Raw genomic sequence first — 26733 nt, forward strand, 5'->3', positions numbered from 1 at the left:
GTGTTACAATGTAACTATAGACAGTGTTTGTGTTACAATGTAACTATAGACAGTGTTTGTGTTACAATGTAACTATAGACAGTGTTTGTGTTACTATGTGACTATAGACCCACTGTTTGTGTTACTATGTGACTATAGACAGTGTTTGTGTTACAATGTAACTATAGACAGTGTTTGTGTTACAATGTAACTATAGACAGTGTTTGTGTTACAATGTAACTATAGACAGTGTTTGTGTTACAATGTAACTATAGACAGTGTTTGTGTTACTATGTGACTATAGACCCAGTGTTTGTGTTACAATGTAACTATAGACAGTGTTTGTGTTACAATGTAACTATAGACAGTGTTTGTGTTACTATGTGACTATAGACAGTGTTTGTGTTACAATGTAACTATAGACAGTGTTTGTGTTACTATGTAACTATAGACAGTGTTTGTGTTACAATGTAACTATAGACAGTGTTTGTGTTACTATGTAACTATAGACAGTGTTTGTGTTACTATATGACTGTATAGACCCAGTGTTTGTGTTACCGTGTGACTGTATAGACCCAGTGTTTGTGTTACCGTGTGACTGTATAGACCTTGTGTTTGTGTTACCATGTGACTGTATAGACCTAGTGTTTGTGTAACTGTGTGACTATAGACAGTGTTTGTGTTACTATGTGACTATAGACAGTGTTTGTGTTACCATGTGACTATAGACAGTGTTTGTGTTACTTTGTGACTATAGACCCAGTGTTTGTGTTACTATGTGACTATAGACCCACTGTTTGTGTTACCATGTGACTATACCCAGTGTTTGTGTTACTATGTGACTATAGACCCAGTGTTTGTGTTACCATGTGACTGTATAGACCTAGTGTTTGTGTTACCATGTGACTGTAGATCCAGTGTTTGTGTTACCATGTGACTGTAGACCCAGTGTTTTTGTTACTATGTGACTATATACCCAGTGTTTGTGTTACTATGTGACTAGATATATAGTAACTGCCTACATAATTCAAAGAATAAAATTAAAAAGATTACACATACAAATATATCTTAATTTGTACACACTATACCACCAACATGTCTTGTCTTGGACTCTGCTTTCACTCACAATGTAAAGATAGAAAATATACATTTTCATTTCATCAATTTAAAACAAGTAGATTTATGACTAAAACAAGAGCTGTTGTAGAACAGCATAACTCATCTCACATAAGTTTGTCAATAAATAACAAATAATTCCCAAAACATGTAAAAAGCAGGTTTTTTCCGAAAATCTTTCAATTCAGCTCATCATGGATGTGATAGTCTATGACAGGAACCCTAATGTCAATATCCGTACCCTAGCACAGTTATAAAGTGCTGTGATAATGCCTTTCAACACTTGCACCAAAAACTTGAAGTTTTTGTTCACATAAAAATTAGAAGTCCAAAAGATGTCAAAAGACACGTTATTTCTCGGAGAATTTTTTAGTTTGGGAGGGGATAGTATAACCCTTCAGTGACCCTAATACCAAATATCAATGTGCCTTTCAACAATTGCACCAAAACTTTAATATTAAACAAGAGGCCCATGGGCCTTAACGGTCACCTGAGATTTGAAGTATTTCAGTTAATCTAATTGACCCTTTTGAGCCCACCCATCAGCCCCTAGGGGTCAGTCAGGGCCAACAGGTGTATACCATTAAGCTGTCATCCAATGCTGATAATGTTAACAAAGTTAGAATGAATTCCAATAGAAATCAAACAAATAATAGTCAAAAATGTGATTTCCCTATATAAACTATAGTAAAATTTATCACCTCCCCAGGGGCAAACTTGTGACCCTAGGGTCATGAAATTCATAACATTAGTAAAGCACCATAAGACCCTTCCACCTATGAAGAGTATTTGATTCTATCTTAATTGGGTCTTGAAAAGAAGATTTTTAAATTTCAGTCAATTTGACCCTTTTTAGCCCCGCCCATCAGCCCCTGGGGGTCAGTCAGGGCCAACATGTGTATACCATCAAACTGCAATCACAAGCTGATAATGTTAATCAAGTTAGAATGAATTCCAATAGAAATCTAACAAACAATAGTCAAAAATGTGATTTCCCTATATAAACTATAGTAAAGTTTACCCCCTCCCCAGGGGCAAACATGAGACCCCTGGGTCATGAAATTCACAATTTTGGTAAAGCACCTTAAGACCCTTCAGTTTATGAAGAGTGTTTGATAGCACCATATCTGAGAGTAGAGAAGAAGATTTTTGAAGCTTAGTCAATTTGACCCTTTTTAGCCCCGCCCATCAGCCCCTGGGGGTCAGTCAGGGCCAACATGTGTATAGCATCAATCTGTCATCCCATGATGATAATGTTAACCAAGTTTGAATGAATTCCAATAGAAATCCAACAAATTATAGTCAAAAATGTGATTTCCCTATATAAACTATAGTAAAGTTTACCCCCTCCCCAGGGGCAAACGTGAGACCCCTGTGTCATGAAATTCACAATTTTGGTAAAGTACCTTAAGACCCTTCCATCTATGAAGAGTGTTTGATTCCACCATATCTGAGAGTAGAGAAGAAGATTTTTGAAGTTTTAGTCAATTTGACCCTTTTTAGCCCCGCCCCTCAGGCCCCTTGGGGGTGGGGACCATATAATACACAATTTTGGTTGACCTTTAGCCATAAAAGCTTCCTGCCAAATTTCAACGAATTTGGTTTAGGGGTTTTGGAGAAGAAGTCGAAAATGTAAATTGTTTACGGACGCACGATGCACGACGCACGACGCACGACGACGGACAAAAGGCAATTAGAATAGGTCACTTGAGACTTTGTCTCAGGTGACCTAAAAACCAATGCCAATGCCGGGGTGACAACATTAGCTCTCCCTCTAGTTCGAAGGGCCAAGATTTGCGGGATGAAATGAACCTATTGCTTAAAAAAACAAAAACATTTACTTCATAGCACGCTCTGCCATCACATCCATTCAACTTGATCACGCAGTTATTTTGTTGAACCTTTTAGTTATACTGTTTATGTATTTATTTATTTACATATTTAATTGTAATATGCCCTCGGCGAGTTAATCATCAACCAAGGGGATCGTTTTCACAAACATAACAATGTTTTTTGTTGTTTATCTACTAAATTTGTGTAACTGTTCCATGTTCTATGTCTATGGAGATTGCCTGTTCGACAATTTACTTGTCTGTACTGTCATTATTATACATGATCAATTAAATATACTAGTATATACAAAGCTGATAACTTAAACATTTTCTATATATATATATAGATATGATCATTTGATATGCGTACACAATTTTGTAGAGTTCAGTTGAACAGATTTAAAAGATCATTTAAACAGGTTTAAAAATGCAGTACAGAAATCTCAGTGGATGGACGGGGTCCAAATTACTATTCCCACATTAGTATTTCAAAGGAGATCATTACCTAGACTGTAGACTACACAACACAACAGTTGACTCCTTAGTTCCCTATAAAGGAAGCAATAAATTGTTACTATGACCATTGTTACTTCGGACACCTAGTTATAAAGTTAACTCAGAGCCAGATAGAGGAAATTGTAATTAATCATTTCAATTTTTATAGACTTGATATATATATCTTGCCGAGACAATGTTCAAATATTATGCTTGACAGGCATGACCCTTATTTGTAGAATGAAGAAGACTTAACGAGTGAAACAGAGCAATACCTTTGCAAGTGTTAGTTACTTGTAGATAAGAGGAAAGCCAATATTAGTTGATACATTGTGTCACAAAATCAGCATGATAGAAAATGTAACAAGATTATATACATTGTATATCACACCCCAATATTGATACCGACATAATATTTGATAACACTTTTAACATTGATATATGATATAAGAATTACTTGTTTTTGACCAATCAAAATGGTGGTTTTTGTTCAATGCATTGAAATCTGCTGATTTTTCAGCCAGAATTAATAGCTTTTTAGCTGCAGTTCTGCAATATACATTACAGGTTTTACTCATTCTAAAAGTTTTGAAATTGCCTTGATAAGTCCATTCAAAATGGTGCCATCTTGTTGCAAAGTGTAATGTCATAAAGCTAAGGTACATCACCGATTATGCAACGATTCACTCATGTGTTCTTGTTTTTTTGGTTTTAAAAATGAAATAGAAATTTTAATGATTTCCTGTGGAATATAATATAAGTGGTCAGATGGCACAGTGGTAGCGCGCACTCTTGTCTTTTACCTAGCCAGCCGGGGTTTGATTATCTGATGATAATAACGTAAAATTGAGTGAAAATATGCTTTATTCAACAGGAAATCATTTATCCTCTATATAAGAATATAAAGAATGATGCACAGCCATTATTTCTTATAAGTTACTGATAAAAATTAAAGTAAATAAAAAAAAAATAGTACAATAATGCTCTTAAATTATAGAACATTCACATTGATTGGTAGAGAAAATTCTGGAATGTGTTTATTGTAAATATCACCATGCAAATTTCTAAATATTGCTTTGAGGCTATAGCCCCCTAATTATTAACAGAATGCTGATTTCAATGCGGATTTCAATCTGATTTAACTATTTTATATTAGCCATCAACTTCTCGAATCAAGCGAAAATTTACTAATTGAAGATTCGCTGAAGGACTCATGATCTGAATTTTCTTCCTTTATTGAGTGTAGACGTTCAGAATTTTCTGCTTCCCTTGTATATCTAATGGTTCCGTTCCCATTAGCAAGATCTTTGAAATCTTCGGCAGTAGAAACGCTAATGACCTTGTGTAATATTCCTCCCATAGTTGCTCGTTGTTTGCCTTCCTTGTACTTTCCATATAAATACATGATGCTCCCTGACATGTTGACTGTGATCCCTAAGTAAGTAGCCAAGTTGTGACTAATTCCGCCAAATGTAAACATTCCGAATACAGTCTGCATCAAGGCCTTCACCCCACCGACTACACTTGTTGTTAATGCCGACGTCAAACTTGTACATAAAAACAATGAGTAGTTTAACATACATCCTATACTTATAGTCGCGAAAAACAGCACAATAAATGCTACATTCTTGGCCTGCTTATACTGCATCACCTCGTTAATTTCACCACTGAAGACACTGTAAGCTGTAAGGAAGGGAAGAGTATTGAAGCTGTTTAGTTGAAGCGTTTCCACAGTGGTCAGATCCTTTTCTGTGACCTTCTGAACCAGCAATAGGTAAAGAGAATGGGTCAGGTTACTCAAAGCACCACAAGTGTAGGCATACAGGTTAAACTTCAGGTCACCGTAACCTACAAAACATTTCAGTATTAGCTACTATTCAGTTCTGAATATTCAATTGGAACACTAGCAAAACAGGCTATGACTATTGTGCAATGATTGTCACTAGTTTACATTCAAATGACATTAATGTCACCTACAGCAGTACAGTTAAATATGGAACTGTTTATCAGAATATGTGATAACAATTGAAATCTGTACTACATTTGTATATCATTTGGTATATTATGATTCACATCTACATGTTACTTACTTGCTATGACACATCCTCCAGTAATGAGAAGCACAGATGTAATGGTAACCCTGGAGGGGTAGCCCTTCTTAAGAATCAGCACGGACAGGAACATAGTTGCCAAGGGTACACATCGTTTTAACACTCCATACATTGCCACGTTCATGTGACCAAGTGCATTAAGTCCCAAAATGGAATTTACACCATAAAACAAAGCAGGAAGAAAAAACATCTTACCCCGTTGTAGTGTGTATCTAGGTAAATGTATTAGATGTAAAATGCTAAGCAGCTCCAAGAGGCAGATTGTGAAAATCATCTGCATGACCATGATGAAGACAGGGTAGTCAAAATCAAACGTGGTCATCAATGTTTTGTTTATAAATGCCATGGAGACGGAACAAGTGCCATAGAAGAAAGCTGCAGCTGTGCCTGTGAATGTGGAGGTTAGATGCTTGTAGCCCGACAGAATTTCAGGGCACAACATCTTGGCAGAATTTCGAAGTCTGAAACAGAAAATGAAATACATTTATCAGTTATATTACATGTAGTTAATCTATTTTTAAGATGTACACAAGGATTTGGCACAAATCCCCAACCCATGGTCTATATATGAATTATAAAAATATTGATTTCTGCCATTAAGTCCCTGTGTACACTAAAATATATATGCAGGTATTTCAATTTGAACCAATCAATAAGTCAATAAATTATCATTTACACAGTAGCAAGAATCCTTTGATTCCTCTTTCCTATTAAGGAAGTTACATGTAACATGTTTGCCACAACTAAAGGTCAGCTGGTCAAATGGAATTAGTGATACACTTCAGAACTTTACTAGGTATATATGACCTCCAGGCTAATGTTATACATAAGATTGATGTGATGTTTCAGGGAAAGCTGTGTGACCTTAGGACAGGTCTGATAAATTGCAGATAGGTCAAGTTAGTAAAAAGTTCTAACAAGTTTGATAAGACTAAAAGAAGAAAAACATCATCACTGTTTTTCAGTTTTTTAAAAAAACTTCAACTTCTAATGTTGTGCAAAACAATTTCATTACTTTTATTCAATGTATATATATTGGAATTAAATGAATTCTGGGAGATCTTTATCACTAACAATTATTTGTAAAGTTTGATTTTATCTATTAAATAAAACTGATATGATAGCTATATATACCGGTATAGGTTGTTTAACTTCTATTATTGATTATGAATCATAAAGATATTTTCTAGAATTATAGCAAAGAATAGCTGTAAAATGTTTAAGTTTAAAGAATAATTCAAGACACTATGGCCCTTTATTTCCCCTAAATTTCATAATGGGTAGTATTCCCCAAATCCTAGATTAACCCCTGTATTTACTCAACTACAAAAACAATAACATTTTGGTCAGAAAATATTTGAATTATCAGCTTATATCATAACTTTCTGAGGATTGCTCACAGCCTATACAAATGTACAATATTTTCTGTTTTTAAACTATCTTCTGGTGCAACTATCTGTTGATGTTAATGTTTGTGATTTATTGCAGGCTAATTAAGTGCAAAAGAAAAGAAAAATTAGACATGTTATCTATAATTATAATATTCTGCAAAAGAATTTAAAGTATTCAGGCCAGGTAAATCATACAAAAAATCATAGAGTGGTTATATAAAACCTACTGGTAGTCACAACTTTTTTATGTTGCAATTTTATGTACACACATAATACACATTCACCCTATTCGTCAAAATTCATGATATCTTTACATTTGAACTTATAAACAGCAGGTTATCAGCCATTATGGTCTATCTGGTAATATCCTCGGATCAAATATGCAGCAAATCTCAATTAGAAGCACTACTTTTGCATGCCATAAGTGTAAATACTATAGGTAAACCTTGTGCAAGCTCAACAAACAGGGTATATTAGCCAATATGGCGACACTAACTTATAGAACAGCTACACTGCGTCAATTAAAAAAACCTGCTCAACCGATGCTTGTAGCATATGTGTTAAACGTCACCCCTTAAAAATTTACCTACCTGTAGTTACTTAACTGCATAGTTTTCAGCATTCACATTTTAATCATTGCAATAAGTAAGCTATATCACATTGTTTTATCATAATAGAAATGTTAAAACAACATCTATAACTTGCGATGAAGTCTGCTACAAAAATATATCATAATAGGCATAGCCTGTTGAATATGAAACATGAATGGCAGCCATTGATATTGATAACCTGAAAAATCTGATGTGAACAGTGATAACCTGAAAAATCTGATGTGAACAGTGATAACCGGAAATATCTGATGTGAACAGTGATAACCGGAAATATCTGATGTGAACAGTGATAACCTGAAATATCTGATGTGAACAGTGATAACCTGAAAAATCTGATGTGAACAGTGATAACCTGAAATATCTGATGTGAACAGTGATAACCTGAAATATCTGATGTGAACAGTGATAACCTGAAAAATCTGATGTGAACAGTGATAACCTGAAATATCTGATGTGAACAGTGATAACCTGAAAAATCTGATGTGAACAGTGATAACCTGAAAAATCTGATGTGAACAGTGATAACCTGAAATATCTGATGTGAACAGTGATAACCTGAAATATCTGATGTGAACAGTGATAACCTGAAATATCTGATGTGAACAGTGATAACCTGAAAAATCTGATGTGAACAGTGATAACCTGAAAAATCTGATGTGAACAGTGATAACCTGAAATATCTGATGTGAACAGTGATAACCTGAAAAATCTGATGTGAACAGTGATAACCTGAAATATCTGATGTGAACAGTGATAACCTGAAAAATCTGATGTGAACAGTGATAACCTGAAAAATCTGATGTGAACAGTGATAACCTGAAAAATCTGATGTGAACAGTGATAACCTGAAAAATCTGATGTGAACAGTGATAACCTGAAAAATCTGATGTGAACAGTGATAACCTGAAATATCTGATGTGAACAGTGATAACCTGAAAAATCTGATGTGAACAGTGACAACCCGAAAAATCTGATGTGAACAGTGATAACCTGACAAATCTGATGTGAACAGTGCAGAGACTGCATTTGACAGGATGGGAAGCATTGTTCTCTTACCCTGGACATGGGATGTCCACAATTTTACCGAGGTGAGATTTTCTTGTCTCATCCTAGGGTTGAGACAAGCTACACATGCTGTTTGCACGTTTTCAACAACTGTTTGACTCACGGCAATTGAAAATTGTCCTAATTACAGATAACTGAGATGCCCGGGTCTTAATGCATAACATTTATCGAGAAAGTTGTGATATATTATCTATGGAGCTCATTATATGTCCCGGATTTTCTATTTCATTTCTTTTTTTGAAAGAGGTAATCCAAATGAAGTATAGAATCTAAATGATATGGTCAATTATGACAAAATATATAATGTCATAATCAATCTACATATATGTATGACAAATGAGAAACAGGGTAGTCAGGTGGCACAGTGGTAATGCACTTCCCTTTCACCTAGGCAGCAGGGGTATGATTTCCCAATCGCATGCGTGAACAGGTATGGGGGTCACCTGCCCGACCATGTGTGTTTTCTCCAGGTATTCTGGTTTCCTCCAACAGCAAGACCCCTTGCATGCTTCTATCAGGGCCAAAAAGAGTGATATATATAAGTTGTTACAACTTGTTTTGCAATTGTTTTAAAATAAGTAAGACAGTTCAATGTGAAACTGAGTATCCTAAGCCAGGTCCATTGGCAGTAACATTACAAAGGGTGATAACTCTGTAAGTTACAGTTAAATTAGCCCAATTGTCAAGCTAATCTGAGATCTTATTGATATGAGACAGCATGTAAAGTTTCACAACGATCTGTTCAAATTACTGTGTCCATAAGGTCTAATGGCAATAAAACTACATAGGGCCATAACTCTGTAGATTACAGTTGTATCTACTACATGTATTTGCGATTGTCAATTTAACCCATCTAATTATATAATGCAAGATCCTATTGATGTAAGGCTGAATACCAAGTTTCATGAAAATCTGTTCTTATTTACTTAAGTTATCACAAGAAAAAGTCAATGCACAACAATGGACAAAAGGCCATTTCAATAGGTCACTGGGTGAGACATTGGCTCAGGTGACCTAAAAATTGTAGGTTAGTCATGACCACAACATAGAAAATAATCTCTGGTATCAATTTATTACTGAATATTCTAACATAACTTTTGCTGAATTGGAAAGGTATTATCTGAAAAATTAGAAATTGTTGATAATATTTTTGAGGAAAATCATTTGGATCAAAATATCATGACCGAAACACTTTTTAATTGTCATGACCAGAACAAAAAATGTTGTGGCAGATATGACACTTTTGGTCATGACATAGTTTCTAGTTATACCCCAGAAAGGCCCCTTCTTTCCAATGGATGGCAATGTGGTTGTAATGTAGCTTCAAAAACCAATAAAGACTATATGAGCATGATGATGAGTGTACAGATATATGTGAACATTTTTTTATCAAAATGTCATGGATGAAATGCCTTTTGTCATAATCACAACAAATGCCATTTATTCATCACATCTGAGTTGTTAACAACACTTGTACATACATGTGCATATTTCTATGTTTGTGTTAACTTTATTATGATGGTTGCAGGAGGCATCCATCAAATACATACCAGGTACTTGTGAACTTTATGTTCATGGGAATGTGTCACAGGGGGAGCGCCTCTCATTTAATCCTATAATCTTTGTAATGTGACAGAATACCAAGTGACATCAGAAATCGTAACAAAAAATACTTCCTTTTATACTCATCATCGTTCTTTCTGGTCATGTATTAACAATAGAAGTATTTACCTACTTTAGCCGTGAAATAATTGAAATCTTTATATCAGTGTATAGGGCATTAAAAACTAAATGGAGTTTGCTTGGAGAGTGACCAAAACATTTATATGGGCCTGTTGTATGACTCGTTTAATTTTATTCCTTACTCTAGATCTGTCACTTTTAAAATATTAGCAACAAATCACATATTTTTGCTGTATTTAATGCCCACATGTTGGGTATGGCACACCAAAGTGTAAAATAAATTCAATAATACACATAATTCTTATATTAAGGGAAAAAGATTTGACCTAAAGGGCAAAATTTTGCCCTTAAAGGTTAAAGCATTGACCTCAAGTGGCAATAAACTTGCTGTTTTAAATATGAATGACTTTCAACTCTTCAGTTATGCAAAGAAGAAGGTCGGTATCATAATAAACCTAGAGTAAATATTGTCAAATTTGTATCCAAAACCAAGTAGATGATGAGTGTCATTTTATTTTGATCTGTTCACGCTATGTAGATATTCATAAAGAAGTTTATTCAAAAGTATTACTGGAAGCACAACCATTCTTCAATCAAACTTGTTCAGCTGCTATATATGGATTGAATAGATTTTTTAAATTTCATTGCGGCTATGAATACCAGTAGCTAGCTACATATCCCGTGGCGCGCGGTAGCGCGCCTCGGAGGATATGTAGCTATAGCAAATTTTTTACCTTAGTATGAAAATGCAATCAGTCACATAATGACAAAATGATTTTGTCCATATGTTACATGTAACATTTTTAAACATTAAGCATGAGAAACTTTACTAAGTCTTACAGTTAAAAGATTGGTACATTAATGGCTAAAGTTTTTTGACCTTAAGGGAAATAAAAAAAATTTGCCATTATGTTCAATTTATTTCCTTTAAGGTATAAGCATATTTTGACATTATGAACATAATGGCAAAAGTTTTTTGACCTAAGGGAAACAAATGTTTTTTTTGCCATTACCTGGTATGTGATTTTTTTTTACCTCAAGGTAAAAAAGGCCTTAAGGTAAATAAAACATTTTACACTTGAAGTCAAATCATTTGATGTTAAGGTACAAGACACAAAAAGGCAAAAAAGATATTTGTCCTTTAAAGGTAAAATCTTTTTTCCTTAAGTATTATACATACTTTTTGATACATTTGCATGCCATAGCCAGGGGATGATATCCCGTGAAGTAATCAATTCACCACACCCGTGGCAGTTATCGTCTGTCCGGCTCTGTTCATGTTTATTGCCCCTGTCAGAGAGGTATTAATCGCCTCTCATTGCTATTACCCACTACAAATGGCTGCATGGACCCATCTGGGAGCTCCAGCGATGCCTCATCTTATTACACATGGTCAACATTTACTCGCAGCTTATTGTTTTTCTAAGTGTTATGTACATTGTTATTTACACATTTAAGTCACCGGGGTGGAAGGCTCTGGTACAGGTGTGCACTGCTCCGGTAAGGTTATGGTATAAAAGGGGTGAAAGCGAGAGCGGAGCTCGGGGGAGTTCGTGGAGTTCAGGGAGTGAGTTGAAGTTTGAGGGAGAGTTCGAGTTGGAGTGCCTAGGTGTTACTTTGCTGGATGTTGCTACGTATGCTGATGTATGATGAAAGCGAGAGCGGTGTTGCCATTTATATATGCTCTGTACACTGCTGATGTTGCTGAATATATAGACTGAAAATTTACGACGGTGTTGAATTGTGTTTCTCGACGACCCACACTATTTATTTCTAAACTCGGGTATTGTGGCGGGTGTCTGACACTACCTCGAGGACACCTACCGAGGGCTGCAGGACTTTGATTATAGTTCCCCGGCTATTTCGCTACATTATAAAATAATATCCACTAATATTTTAACCAAAGTCTTGGGTGTAATTATCAGGATTGATGGCCCAAAGAACCAAGAGGAAGACTATTTCTCATTTTCTCAGAATCTGAAGGGTCATAACATCTGTCAAATTGACTTGTTCCTTCAAACCCAAGAGTCAAATCTGATGTTGGGGAGATCTAGAATATGTATACCCTCAATGGTCGACTGGATGCCCTGATATATCTAGATATGCAGTCCTTAGAGTCAGTTGACAGTACCGTAGGGTAATTAGCTTTACAATCAGGCCTAGTAGATAATTAGTGTGGCAGATCAGCATTATGTAATCGAGATTGCCAGCTACTGTCTAACGCAGTAGCAATTTATGTGATTTGAATCTCACTAGGAACATAAATAGTGATCTACATGTACCTGTATAACGCATTCACACATCGATAGTCCCTCCTAACTTATATCTCTCTCTACTGTTGTATTAAAACCGCAAAAGAGTACTACAACATATTAAGATAAAGATTGATAACAAAACTTGCTTACCCTCGCAGGTTACTGTCGTAGACTGTTTTTACCTGGAAACGTGGAAATGTAATTAGCGTCATAATAATCTTTCAAACTCTTAACAGATACTATATGGAGGAAACTCTTTTAAGACTATGAATATGTTGTCTTTCGGAATACCTCTGATCTTAACATTGAAATCTATGTAGCTTTTGAGAGTGTCACGCAGTGTGTTTGTCTACCCCAAGCTTTCATGTGTAAGTCAGAAAACGGTCATTCATGATCTAACTCTACGGTATCTGTAGCTTTCTTTGGGCGAACAGATCTGAAAATACAGATGTTGACTAAACGTGAATTGGCAAAATTCAATTCTGCTAAACCAGAGACATTTAATAGTTATCATTACTGTGTATTCACTGGCATGATTCTGTTTCTTGTATTTCACATAAATGTATAGGCCTATAACAGCTTATAAAGCTGATGTAACATTTCAAGTGTATACGGTATTATATGGATCTCCCCTATTCAAGATTTGTGCATAGGTACATCTTGGGAAGACAAAATACCAAATATCAATAGGTCATTGTGTCCTATATTTTGACCCCCAGAATGAGAAACATCACTGATAATATTTCTGTAATATTTGCATATACTTGGTTCTCTGAAAAGATCTGTGGATGTGTGCACGTGCGTGTGGTGGATGTATGTGTGAGGGGATGTGAGTGTGTATGCGAAGCTGATATATGCTGTTCACTAAAAGCAGGTCATTATGTAACTGACATTTTGACAAAAATTATTGCAAGGGCGTATCAATATTGTTATATTACAGTATACTGTATGCATGTTGTTTTGTAAACAATTGTAGAGAAATTACTCTTTGAAGTTTTGTTCAAAATGACATGATCTTGTTTTAAAATGTTACATTGCACCAGCAGTAACCTCATTATAAATACTAGAACAAAATTATAGAAATTAGCAATGGTGTGATGAACAAAAACATCATGATTTCATCAACTCAATTTATCATGTCGAATGCAATTTTTAGCTCACCTGCCCGAAGGGCAAGTGAACTTATGCCGTGGTGCGGCGTCCGGCGTCCGTCCGTCCGTCCCGCGTCAACTTTTTCATTCACACAACTTCTTCTCAATAACCAAGAGGCCCAGGGACTTGATATTGGGCCTGTAGCATGCTGGGGTGAAGGGCTACAAACCAAACAACTTCTTCTCCATAACACAGAGGCCCAGGACTTGATATTTGGCCTGTAGCATGTGGGTAAGGGCCTTACAAAGTTTGTTCAATAAATGACCCTTGACCTTCATTCAAGGTCACATAGGTAAAATAGGTTGTATCTTCAACGACTTCTTCTCAATAACCAAGAGGCCCAGGGACTCGATATTAGGCCTGTAGCATGCTGGGGTGAAGGGCTACCAAGTTTGTTAAAATAATGGTCACATTGGTCAAATAACCTATAATATTCAAACGACTTCTTCTCAATAACCAAGAGGCCCAGTGACTTGATATTGGGCCTGTAGCATGCTGGGGTGAAAGGCTACCAAGTTTGTTCAAATAGATGACCTTGACCTTCATTCAAGTTCACATGAGTCAAATAGGCTAAAATCTTTAAAATACTTCTTTTCAATAACCAAGAGGCCCAGGGACTGGAATGAAGGACTAGAAAATATATTGACATGAATAAACCTAGCTTACTCTGATATTTGAATAAAGTTGTTATCGGCATAGTATCTGTAGAAATGACCTCAATCAACTGCAAATTTGCTGTAGAGCCAGGTGAGCGATACAGACCCATTGGGCCTCTTGTTTATTTCTAACCTTGACTTTTGATCAGCAGACTTAACAGAAATTCCTAGTGTAATTATTTGGTGAGAAATTAAGTGGTACAATAGGTTGTGAGTGAAATCTGTGCAATGGAGCTCAAAGATACTGTTCAGAAATGAAACTGAGAAAGACAAACAGATTGAATAATGAATCATTCCCTTTTTACAGGAAAGATGGCCAAGCAGGAAGACATTTGGAAAGTTTTTGTTCCGTACACTATCGTATCATCTCCCAAAGGTCATCTTTGTGGGAAGCTCAATGAACAATTGAAGCTTGTTTACATATCAGGGATATTGGATAAATCGGAATCAACAAATGCTGATAAAATCGGTCGGTGGGAGTCATCAGAAACACATCTGAATTATCATGACAAGAACAGCAACTTTGCTGTGTACTTAAACATGTCATTGACTGGACAGATGGAATGTGATGTTGTGATTGAAAAGCATTCAGTTGTTAGTAGTTGCATCATCTACAATCCAGATGACCTTGTCAAGTCCTATTTTATAACCTGCAGGGATAGAATAACAGACCGAGGAACATCGAGGACAGGCATCCTACAAACTGTTATAAATTACATACAAGAATTCCAACAAAACACAAAGTTGAACTACAAGGAAAATAATATATTTCCAACCAGTGTATTTGTCAGATGTGTGATTAAGATGTTTGGACTTTTTCATCTTCTTAAGCTAGCCTTGGATAACAGGTATTGATGGATTTTATTTCTTCTCTAAAACCGTCTCCAAATCATCTCTCCTATCATGTAAATGCCATTAATTAAAATCCAATTAATTGTAAATGCGACAAAGCATTTTGAAATATATGAGTAGCAAGTTCTTTTCAAGTTTTTTTTATTATCTTGGACATAATATATATGTTCAAGGTTTCTTGTATGTCTGGTGGAATATCAGAAAACAAAGAAAACAATGTAATATTATGTATAATGTACATTTGTATATTAATTGATAATGTGTTTTCTTCGAAATTTTACAAACCAATTACCAGGTTAGTTAGTTGACCCATTGTCGCTGTCTTTTTATCTGAATGTATAGATGTATGTTAACTTTGTAGGATTACCCGACGTTATGGCATTGTGAAGCAGGTCCTGGACACACCAGCTTTTGTTCACCAACTATCCAATCGCTGTAAACAAAACGAACAAGTGACATGTGAGATACCCACACCACTGCAACATTTCAGGTATGTGGTGTGCAAAAAATTTAGTTAGTGACCCTTTTTTTAAACAAATGTAAAATGTAGAAATTAATTTTTGATAAACTGAGAAATGAATTTAATTCAACTTAAATGCAACTTAAATGCAACTTTGATATGTTATATATTTTATGGAATTAATATTAGACACAAATTAAAAACTAATATGGATAAATACTTAATTTTCCAGCTGAACTCCCAGAGATATTATCATTGAACAGATTATGCTGGTAACATTGATTGTGTTCTCTATAGTACAGCATGCTCTAACTGTCTGTTTAGCTTTGTTCAGTTAGTAAGAGTGCTGGCCACACAACCTCAGGTGAAGATCTGAGATGAATGGTTGGACGCTCTCTACCTAAGTCAGTTTGTGTTTCTCAGGACGTTGAGAAACGGACTGGTCTGTGCTGTCGTGGTTATGTCCTTGGGCAAGACACTTTACCCTGATTGCTCAGGATGACATGCAGTGGGCCTCCTGTATGTTGTTCAGTGATCGTGAGGTAGCTATCAACTACTAATAGAAGACTTTGCCTAAATATGACCATGGCCGTTCATTAGGAGATTAACCCAGCAAACAACCAAACTTTTGGAATGATTTGTTTGCATATTCAACAAAATTTCAAAGACAATATTTTATTTAGTAAAACTGTCCGGTGGTCTACACAGATAAGAAGGATGTACAGTAATTGATTATAGATGTGAGCTTTCTAAGACGATTTGGCAAGCTTTATGAAATTATATCTATTTGGAAATTCTGCTGAGTAATTTCATAAAGGCCATTGTAAGGAAAGGTGAAAATGTAAATTATTCAACAATTCCTCTGATAACAAATTAATCATCAATGGAAATCGCCACTAAAGTCATAGTTTCTCTACAAGTTATACAAAATTCACAGGATTCTGGGTTTAGAGATACATGTATTTATTATTATTGTTCATTGTCTCTTTGATGTGATGTACATAGATGCATTGTTCTATAGGTGTATGGATGCCCTCAGTCGTCAGGTTGTGGACACTGGACTTGGAGTCACAGTTATGTATTTCCTGATGCAGAGTGACATCAGTGACATAGTCGCAGCATCAGTATCATCCTGGGCAGATGTAGGTATTTCTATGATATTATGATTGTTGATAGATAGAAGTTCTCAGGGATATATGACATACCTGTAATACTGTATCATCTTAGGCCACCTGTAATACTGTATCCTGTATGTTAAATACAATTGTATATTCCTGTAGAGAAATAGCCGTTTCAATATATGAACACTTTTACATTGACAGCAAACAGCTGATAACCTGTCCCTGCTGTTGGAGTGGTTGATGGGGGTTCCTGCTGGGCTAAAGTTAAACAACCAGCTCACACAATACCTTGGTCACTTCTTCGTCTATCACATCTACTTGTGGAAAGGTGAGTCTCATAGGAGGAAGGTGAGTTTCATAGAGGGAAGGTGAGTTTCATAGGAGGAAATATGTTTCTGGTATCTTATTTAGCTGGTGAAAGGTTGAGTCTCATAGATGGAAATCTAACTCTGGTATCTTATTTACCTGATGAAAGGTTGAGTCTCACAGGTGGAAATCTAACTCTGGTATCTTGTTTACCTGATGAAAGGTGAGTCTCAACGGTGGAAATCTTTTTCTGGTATCTTATTAACCTGATAAAAGGTCAGTCTCATAGGTAGAAATCTACCTCTGTTATCTTACTTACCTGTGGAAAATCTATTTCTGGTATCTTATTTACCAGAGAAAATGTGAGTCTCGGATCCACTTTATATATCTTGAACTGTCCACTTGTGGAAGGTGAGTTTTTTTTTAGACATATTGCAGTGGAGGGTAAGATGATGCATGTGTTTTGTTATGTTTGGGGTTACCTGTACCTGTTAAATCCTGTACTCAGTGGAGTGCTGTGGTACTCTCTGTTTAGGTATTTATGTTTTATATTTAGGTTACCTGTACCTGTTAAATCCTGTCCTCAGTGGAGTGCTATGGTACTTGCTGTGTGTGGGTGTACTTGGTTTGACGTCCCAGCTATGTGTACTTCAGGACGTTGTTTCCATGATGACGTTGCATGTCTACTGCTTCTATGTCTATGCTGCAAGGTGAGCACTGCCTGCTGATTTTTCACCATTCTAAATATTTCAGTGGATACAACTGACTCTTCAATGACGATTGCTCTCTATTTTTAATACAAATTACTATCTACATACATCTACTTGGTATACCTGATTCAAAGATGACTTGAGGTGATGTTGAAATTGACAAATTGATGAAATCTCCTATGATTAAACACAGTATTTAATGAATAGTAAATATAAATAATTTTTAATTTTATATTCATAGTCTGTATAAATCATAATATAGAATATCAAATGGAAACTACAAATTCAACAAAAAACATATTAACTCCTCTTGTTTATTTTCAGTTGGCGTTCATATTCTCTATGAAGTCAAATGAAGAATATTCAGTGCTTGAATAAACCGATATGTACAAATACCATCCATGTTCCCATCAAAGCTGATGTGTATAACATTGTTTCTTCACCAGGCTTTACCGTCTGCAGGTGTACACATTGTCTGCCCTGTGGAGATTGTTCCGTGGTAAAAAGTGGAACACCCTACGACAGCGAGTTGATTCCAGCTCCTTTGACGTGGACCAGCTGTTTGTCGGGACATTGCTCTTCACTGTTCTTCTGTTTATGCTACCTACCACCATGCTATATTACACAGTATTCACCATGGTAGGCAACTAGTTATCTTCATCGTTATCTTTGTTTGTAGTTTGAAGCTATCTAGATATTTGATGGTTGAAACTTTTGCAGATATATGCATTGAAATGCCTTGTTATGGTATTCATATATGTTATAAATGACACAACGTAATATGAAGGTAGTACCATTCTAAAATTTCAATTTGTTTTTATTTTGTTTATTTATTTAGGTACATTATAATGATATCTGACATTTTGATACCATATTAAAAGTCGTTTTCGCTTAATATTCCAGTTGAGGTTGCTAACACTCTTGGTTCATGGCTTATTGACCAATGTTGTCCACTTTCTCAATCATTTCACCGTCCATACCGTGTGCCTGTGGCTTGTACACCCTAAAAGTGTGACAGGTATGTTTCCACCCAATCATACCAGCCTGGTAAAATTTTTGTCATTAATTCTTTTGTGACAATCTGCCTACTAATCTGCCTGTGTAATATTTGTGACAATCTGCCTACTAATCTGCCTGTGTAATATCTCTGGCCTTGAATTTGAATTATTTTTAATCAAACCTCAGAACTAAATTCTGGTAGCATTAGTTTGGAATAAGTACCCTATCATGCAAATTCCCACCTCAGCTTAGGGCCATTGTTACAGTTAAAGGGAACAAACTCTTACAGGAGTTCAATCCATTGAAAAGTTCTCCTGTATTTGTAATTCCAGATAACATTGTGTTCAACGCAATACCATCAGACAAGGAAAATGGTGACTGCATATTTTCCATGCAAGTAAGTTTTTTCTTCTTTTTGTCAAAAAGAGGATAATTTGTCCAAAGATTTTCAAAAATGTCAATGTTTTCATGAAAATGATATATTGATTCTCTGGTAGCAGCTACAGGCCTTTTGGTGCCTTTTGTATACAATATCTCAGATCTGACATTTTTTTTCACAGGTTACCCCACCATCTTTCTACAAACTACTTAACTTAAGTCGTCAGCTATGTAAAAGAAAGAAGGATGTCACTGAAAGTTGGGGATCTTTTGTCACTAGTCTTTTTAAGGGACACCTGGTGTGTCCATGGATAGACCTTAACGGCATCAACAGAGACAAAGCTCAGTGAAGTATAAAGTGATTGACCCAAGATGTATCATCAGAGACCGTTCTTGTTGAAAGAAACCAGGGACGGAGAAGAATCCTTGCAAAAATGATTACTCATGTTTCTATGGATGGAGGAGACATTTAATATGTCCTTAGATGGAAAAAGACCACTTGTGTGACCATGGACAGAAGAGGCACAACTCGGTTGGATGGAAAAGACTCTTCATGTTCAGATTGATGGTGACATGGATAAGGTGCCTCATATTACCATATATAGAAGGGGTACAGTACCTGGTCATACTTACATTGATGGGAGAAGCACTCTATATTTCCATAGATTGTTCATAGATGGGAGGAGTACCTCATATTTCAAGGATGAGAGGGACATCTTTAATTTCCATTGATGGGAGGGGCACCTCATATTTCCATGTATGGGAGGGGCACCTCATATTTCCATGTATGGGAGGGGCACCTCATATTTCCATGTATGGGAGGGGCACCTCATATTTCCATGGATGGGGCACCTGATGTTGACATGGATTTGAAGGGACACCTGATGTGGACATGGATTTGGAGGGACACCTGATGTTGACATGGATTGGGAGGGACACCTGATGTTGACATGGATTTGAAGGGACACCTGATGTTGACATAGATTTAGAGGGACACCTGATGTTGACATGGATTTGAAGGGACACCTGTTGACATGGATTTGGAGGGACACCTGATGTTGACATGGATTTGAAGGGACACCTGTTGACATGGATTGGGAGGGACAACTGATGTTGACATGGATTTAGAGGAACACCTGATGTTGACATGGATTTGGAGGGACACCTGATGTTGACATGGATTTGAAGGGACACCTGTTGACATGGATTGGGAGGGACACCTGATGTTGACATGGATTGGGACACCTGATGTTGACATGGATTTGAAGGGACACCTGATGTTGACATGGATTTGGAGGGACACCTGATGTTGACATGGATTGGGAGAGACACCTGATGTTGACATGGATTTGGAGGAACACCTGATGTTGACATGGATTTGAAGGGACACCTGATGTTGACATGGATTTGGAGGGACACCTGATGTTGACATAGACGGAAGGGGCACATCATATTTCCATGGATTAGAGGGGCACCTCATATTTCCATTGATGGGAGGGGCACCTCATATTTCTATAGTTGGTAGGGCACCTTATATTTCCATGGATGGGAGGGGCACCTCATGTTTCCATGGATGGTAGGGTACCCCTTATTTCTTTGGATTGGAGGGGCACCTCATATTTACATGAATGGAAGGGGCACCTCATATTTCCATGGCTGGGAGGGCATCTCATATTTCCAGGATGAGAGGAACACCTCAAATTTCCTTGTATTTGGGGGGCACTTATTTTTCCATGGATTAGAGGTGCACCTCATATTATCAGGATCAGAGGGGCACCTCATATTTCCATGGATGTTAGGGCACTTAATATTTTCAGGATGAGAGGAACACCTTATATTTCCATGGATTGGAGGGGCACCTCATATTTCCATGGATTGGAGGGGCACCTCATATTTCCATTGATGGGAGGGGCACCTCATATTTCTATGCATGGGAGGGCACCTCCAATTATCAGGATGGGAGGGGCATCTCATATTTTCAGGATGGGAGAAACGCCTCATATTCCAATGGATAGCAGGGGCACCTCATATTTCCATGGATAGCAGGGGCACCTCATATTTCCATGGCTGGGATTAGCACTTCATATTCCGTGGATGGGAGGACAACTCATATTCCCATGGACGGGAGGGGCCGATTTGTCCATGGATGGGGCCCGAGGGGCACCTTCTATTTCCATGGATGGAAGAAACGCAACTCTTGTTTCCATAAATAAAGGATACAAATTTTATTGATCGAAGAGACCCATTTGTTTGATTATGAAATAGACACCTTCCATTGCAAAGAAGATGCATGTTTGTTTATCAAAACTGAGACTCGTTCAAAGATGGGCGAAACACTTAATGTGTATGTTGACGAGAGACTTTTTGTGCTGGACATGAAAGCGTATGGCGTTTGCATAGGTCAAACCCTGCCTAAGAGAATCACCTGGTATGTCTTTGAAAGAAACACTGCCAAACACTGCTACAACAAATTCAAATTCAAATTAATTTTATTCTCTTTTCACATATTGACATGATGTATAGAGAAAAACATATTTACAATATAACATGTGTATTCTGTATAAACGTTTGCCGACATTACACAATGTCAACTTGTGCGGTGTCTGATAATTAGGCTGAGCCTCAGGAATTAAAATTTAAACAAAATAAAAATAAACGTTCTTAAAGAACAGAATTAAACACGGAAAGATGTTATTTTTATACTGTATTACATGTCAAACTAAATACCCTGAATCCTGTTCGCAATTGATCAGTTTTCCACTGGCACCAGTTTTGTCATGGCAAGAGATGCAGAGAGCGACTGTAGAGTATCGAGGGTGATGTGTGACAAGTCTATTCTTGAACGGACCTTGTGTTTAACATAGATAAGTCTTTTACGAACCTTTCTGAAATACCATCTGAAGCATAAATTGCTAACGTCTTTTTGTTAGTTTGACTGAGAAACGGTTGGTGATTTCCACCCATTATAAGTGACGCTGTAGATATCACTAAATAAAACTATTCCAGCCATTTGGCCCGAAGTTCCTCATAGGAGAACATCTTTCCGTCCAAATGGTTAAACGTCTTGATTTGGGATTCCCAGGTTGTCATTCAATGTCAACTTCAAATATTAAGATCCTTGAACTATCGCGCCATGGAAGACAAAAGGGACCAGACAAGATTAAGATGTTTGGTGGTGTTCTCTTCCACATTGTACAGTAATTATCAATTTAACCCAATCACTTGTATTGACTATTGAGGTCCGTTACCATATCCATTATCATTTTCATTCAGCCAGTGTCATATACACGTTTAAGATTTACACTGTATACTTATCTTTTATATAATTTATCAGTCTCTTGGACCGAATTGTTGTTCGACCGTTTTTTTTATCGGTGAATGAACATAGACTATAGTAATCGATGTGACGTCTGAATGATTCGGATTATCAATCTAGATTATCGTATACAGCAATATCTATTAAATCAAGTAGATGTATATCTTCCTTTAGATTTTGAGCAAAATATTAGACACGCTACCTGTCTCATACGTTTTTGTAAAGCTGACTAGCTGTCAAGGAAATGTACGGTATCTACCGGTACCGGTTATGTGTCTAAAAAAATGTCTCGGTCGACACAGCCTTCGATCCCCTCCCTAACAGGTGTGATGTTCACATGTCTCTGTGTCATTCCTTCGTCCAAACATTTAATATTGTACATGTAAGTTACGATAGATTTTCCCTGCATTTATTGGCCACAGCTGCTACCTGGATACAAATCAAAGTACTGAGAGTACTTCCACTGCGTACGAAGCATGGCGGACACTTGGGGAATATTTTGTCCGCCGTCGGCGTCTTCAGTCACACTTGACATTTTCTCAACGTTTGCCACATCAATGAAACTTAGTGTGTCGTTTTGTCATGATGAATTGCAGTTTGTGTTCGAATCCCATGGCAATACCCCATTTTATTTTGCCTGGAGTATTGAGTATTGACACAGGAAATCATCATAATTACTGTTTTCTGCACTTTTTTTTTCGCTACCGGTTGCTACATCAATGTGTTACTTGGTTTGTTTCATCATGTGGTCAACTGACCCGAACCGTCAAAATGAACCATAGCCATCGTGTTTCGTGCGTCGTCTTGCGCCGTCAGACGTGCGGAAACTTTTACTTTCAAATCGCTACTCCTCCTTAACGGCAGAGCAGATTTCAACCAAATTGGTCTGAAACATCATTGGGGAGGGCAATCACAATTTATAGAAATATAGGCTGGTCCGACCCCTGGTACGGTTGGGGACCCAGAAAGGGGAAACTTGTCTGAAATTTTCCATTAAAACGCTACTCTTCCTTAATATCTTGATGGATTACAACCAGATTTGGTCAAAATCATTATTAGGGGAAGGCAATCATAATTTATATTGATCTGGCTGGTTCCCTGGGGGAAAAGGAACTTGGCTGAAATTTCCCTTTAAACCGCTACTCCTCCTCAGTGCTTCAATGGGATTACAACTATATAATGGTCTAAAACCTCATTGGGGGAGGCAATCATAGTCTAACTAAATATGGCTGGTCGGACTCATGGGGACAGGTGCGGGATCGCAAAAGGGGAACGTGGCTGAAATTTTGCTTCAAAACGCTACACCCCTTAACGCCGAAATTGATTACAATCAAATTGGTCCGAAACATCATTAGGTGAGGGCAGTCATAATTTTGATACATAAGGCTGGTCCGACCCCTGGGGACAGAGGTGCGGGGCTGCAAAAGGGGAATTTTGCTGAAAGTTTGATTTAAACCGCTACTCCTCTTTAATGCCGAAATGGATTACAACCAAATTTGGTCTAAAACATCATAGCTTCGTTTTCAACCGCAGTCGATTCACATTGGAAGCCATTTTTGTTTTCAGGTGTTTTAGTGTGTTGTGCACATGCGTGTTATCGTATATGTCACAAAATTTGCATATTCAGACTATTGATCAACGAATTGTGATAACCTTTTTATAATTAATAATTGATGTTTTTTATATACATATATCATCAAATTCGAATGGTTATTGTTTATAAGGATTTTTTTTTTAAAGATATACCCAATAATATGAAAAAATACAAAATAAAAATTGGTTTACCGTGATGTCCCTTTAAGTCTTTGTCAGATTACCGTTTAGGCCTTTTGTTTTAGGTTTCTGATCAAGTTTGAACCCTGTGACATAATTCCAATACTTTGCTAGTTATGGCCCTTTGCACATTGCAAATTCGCATGATTAACCATTGTCCTGAAATTTCGCTATCGCCTGTCACATCTATCTGTAACTTTTATAGTATGGGGCTTCGTCATTGCGTTCCAACCAAATATTTCAAATCTTGCTTGAGTTATGGCCCTTTACACAGCAGATATTTCAAACTTCGTATATGGCTTATTATGTCCCCCAAACAAAGTTTGAGGCGACATATTGTTTTTGTTCCGTTTCTTATTTCTTCCACTTTCTTCCGCCGGCGAGGTTTCCGACACTTTTTTCGAGAACCATAAGACCGAATTCAACGAAACTTCATATGAGTGTTCGTGTATGACCAGCGGTGTGCAGGATTTTTTATTTGTTTGTTTGTCAAAATGTCCAAATTTCATGAAATTTGGTTTGTAGGTACATCATGAAACTCTGGTCACCTCACGATTTCCCGGCCAGTGATTGGTTGAAATTTAGATATTGTTCGATATATTTCTATGAAAACTGTTGTACATGTATAGGGGTACGTGTATTATAATATTTTATATTTTTCGTTGTCATAGCAACCAAACAGAGGCTTCCGATTGGTCGAACTTTAGATATTGTTCGAATTTCAATGAAAATTGATTTATAGGGTTATTAAGAGACTGCAAATACAACCGCATGCGTTTGTTGCCATAGTGACCACATGGAGGCTTCGATGGTTGAAATTTCTGTATTTATTTATTTCGATGAAAATTAGTACAGGGGTATTTGGGGACTGCAAATACAATTCATTGGTTGCGTTGCCATATCAACCACACATACTTTTCTGATTGGTCGAAATTTAGATATAGATTGGTGTATAGGGGTGTTAGGGGACTGTAAATACAACTGCATGTGGTTTGTTGCTATAGCAAACCACATAGTGGCTGCTGACTAGTTGATTTTTTTTACATTGATCGATTTTGACGAAAACGGGTTCTAGTATATAGGTAGTTTGACCAATAGTTACCTAAGTAGTGGTCAGTGAGCGGATGAGTGCACAAAATTCAGTCTTTGGCACGGTCTTGTGGTAGGCTGATAAACTACATGAATGATTTAAATGTTTCTCCCCAGGTATGCTTATTTGGTATAATGGTGCATACGTATCAATCAAAATAACATTATCATCATAATATATTATGTTTGAAACTGTTTTCTTATCAACATTACGCGACCTAGCATTTTTGTGGCTCACTGAATGTCATTCCACGTATTTTAGTTCCCTACCGGTGAAACCTTTTAGACTAGGTTTCCTCCCCGTCAGTATGCAGCTATCTGTCTGTCTGTCCGTCTACTCAGTCTACTTAGTTTTCTGCACATTTCTCAGCCATGCATAATTATATGTTGGTGCAAGTTGGTATGTAACTTCAGTATGAGTAGCTTTAAATGAAGTTCAGGGTTTTTGGGTCAAGGTCACTGTTACTTTTTTGCGGGGCCGGTAGAGGTCGTGTATTGCTTTAAAAAGTGCTTCGCATTATACATCATGCAATACTCATCTACCATTTTAATGTATATCAAGTTCTCAAGACTTGTTATATTTCTTTTTCTTATAGTTACAGTTCCCGGAAATGTCGAAACCTTTTTTTCAATATTATAATTATTCTTAGCACCCTGATCGACACATTGTTAGATTCGATCATATATTAATTATCTAAAATGAAGTGGATTATTCCGTTCATGTCTTTTATATCTTTTACTGTGTGTTGCTGATATTTCTGTTCTATTGTCATACCTGTATTTTTCTCCGAAATATTACAAAAGCTGGCCAGCACATCTTCTTAATCTCAGTAAGAAACATTTTTCGCTTTCGACAATGGGTAATAATATTATGAGCAATAGAATCGCGATTGGCAATTTTTACGCTAGAGTCTACGGCAGATGTTTGTTCATATCTATTTTCATACTTCAGAACATAAATATTAACACTTTCTTTATTTTTCCTTTATTTTTCGAAAAGGGCTAGTATACTACTGCATTTTCATTCATTATATCAGTCGTTAAACGCATATTTTTTAATATTGAATGAATTTTAATGATATGGGATGTAATACTAACCGATATGGATATCGAATCTAATCCTGGTCCAAATAAATGATCTATTTTCCATCTAAATATAGGAAGTGTTAGAAACAAAATGGAATATATAGAGGATTTGGCTAGGGAATACGAACATTATTTACCTTAAGGAAACACACTTAGACGAGCATGTCTCAACAGAACGTTTACATTTAGAAGGTTATCATAGCCCTCTTCGTCTAGATAGAAATTTTGCTGGTGGCGGTATTCTTGTTGTTGTTTTTTAAACGAACAATTAAGTTCAAGCAACGAAATTACCTTGAA

General features: G+C 36.7%; 2 protein-coding genes across 5 annotated transcripts; one reads left to right on the forward strand and one right to left on the reverse strand.

The window, feature by feature from the left end:
* Window positions 1-4268: 4268 nt before the first annotated feature.
* Window positions 4269-15526, reverse strand: LOC117333465 (UDP-galactose/UDP-glucose transporter 7-like). Of its 3 annotated transcripts, XM_033892787.1 has the most exons (4): window positions 15491-15526; window positions 12689-12720; window positions 5513-5994; window positions 4269-5270 (listed from the first exon to the last, which is right to left on the reverse strand). In XM_033892787.1, the coding sequence occupies exons 1-4, from the start codon at window positions 15509-15511 to the stop codon at window positions 4582-4584; spliced, it is 1224 nt and encodes a 407-aa protein (XP_033748678.1). In that variant the 5' UTR covers window positions 15512-15526; the 3' UTR covers window positions 4269-4581. The 3 variants fall into 3 exon arrangements, with proteins under 3 accessions (XP_033748678.1, XP_033748663.1, XP_033748670.1); XM_033892772.1 differs by lacking the exon at window positions 15491-15526 and having other exon boundaries at window positions 12689-12765; XM_033892779.1 differs by lacking the exons at window positions 12689-12720; window positions 15491-15526 and adding an exon at window positions 6210-6555.
* Window positions 12872-21851, forward strand: LOC117333407 (phosphatidylinositol N-acetylglucosaminyltransferase subunit Q-like). 2 transcript variants are annotated; one of them, XM_033892699.1, is made up of 10 exons: window positions 12872-12906; window positions 14654-15194; window positions 15560-15688; window positions 16680-16800; window positions 16981-17107; window positions 17642-17795; window positions 18242-18434; window positions 18699-18813; window positions 19127-19191; window positions 19355-21851. In XM_033892699.1, exons 2-10 carry the CDS (start codon window positions 14659-14661, stop codon window positions 19520-19522), a joined length of 1608 nt encoding a protein of 535 aa, XP_033748590.1. In that variant the 5' UTR covers window positions 12872-12906; window positions 14654-14658; the 3' UTR covers window positions 19523-21851. The 2 variants fall into 2 exon arrangements, with proteins under 2 accessions (XP_033748590.1, XP_033748596.1); XM_033892705.1 differs by lacking the exon at window positions 18699-18813 and having other exon boundaries at window positions 19355-19511.
* Window positions 21852-26733: the final 4882 nt, after the last annotated feature.

Source organism: Pecten maximus, chromosome 1, assembly GCF_902652985.1.
Source record: "Pecten maximus chromosome 1, xPecMax1.1, whole genome shotgun sequence".
Lineage (NCBI taxonomy): Eukaryota > Metazoa > Mollusca > Bivalvia > Pectinida > Pectinidae > Pecten > Pecten maximus.

What these genes read in the sequence shown, in the direction of transcription:
- LOC117333407 (XM_033892699.1), top strand. Translation starts at nt 14,659, where the DNA reads ATGGCCAAGCAGGAAGACATTTGGAAAGTTTTTGTTCCGTACACTATC. An exon ending in AAGCTAGCCTTGGATAACAG is followed by an intron (nt 15,195 to 15,559) that starts GTATTGATGGAT and finishes TTAACTTTGTAG; the next exon opens with GATTACCCGACGTTATGGCA. An exon ending in TCACATCTACTTGTGGAAAG is followed by an intron (nt 17,108 to 17,641) that starts GTGAGTCTCATA and finishes TTTTATATTTAG; the next exon opens with GTTACCTGTACCTGTTAAAT.
- LOC117333465 (XM_033892772.1), bottom strand. Translation starts at nt 12,750, where the DNA reads ATGACGCTAATTACATTTCCACGTTTCCAGGTAAAAACAGTCTACGAC. An exon ending in TACGACAGTAACCTGCGAGG is followed by an intron (nt 5,995 to 12,688) that starts GTAAGCAAGTTT and finishes TTTCTGTTTCAG; the next exon opens with ACTTCGAAATTCTGCCAAGA. An exon ending in TGGAGGATGTGTCATAGCAA is followed by an intron (nt 5,271 to 5,512) that starts GTAAGTAACATG and finishes AATGTTTTGTAG; the next exon opens with GTTACGGTGACCTGAAGTTT.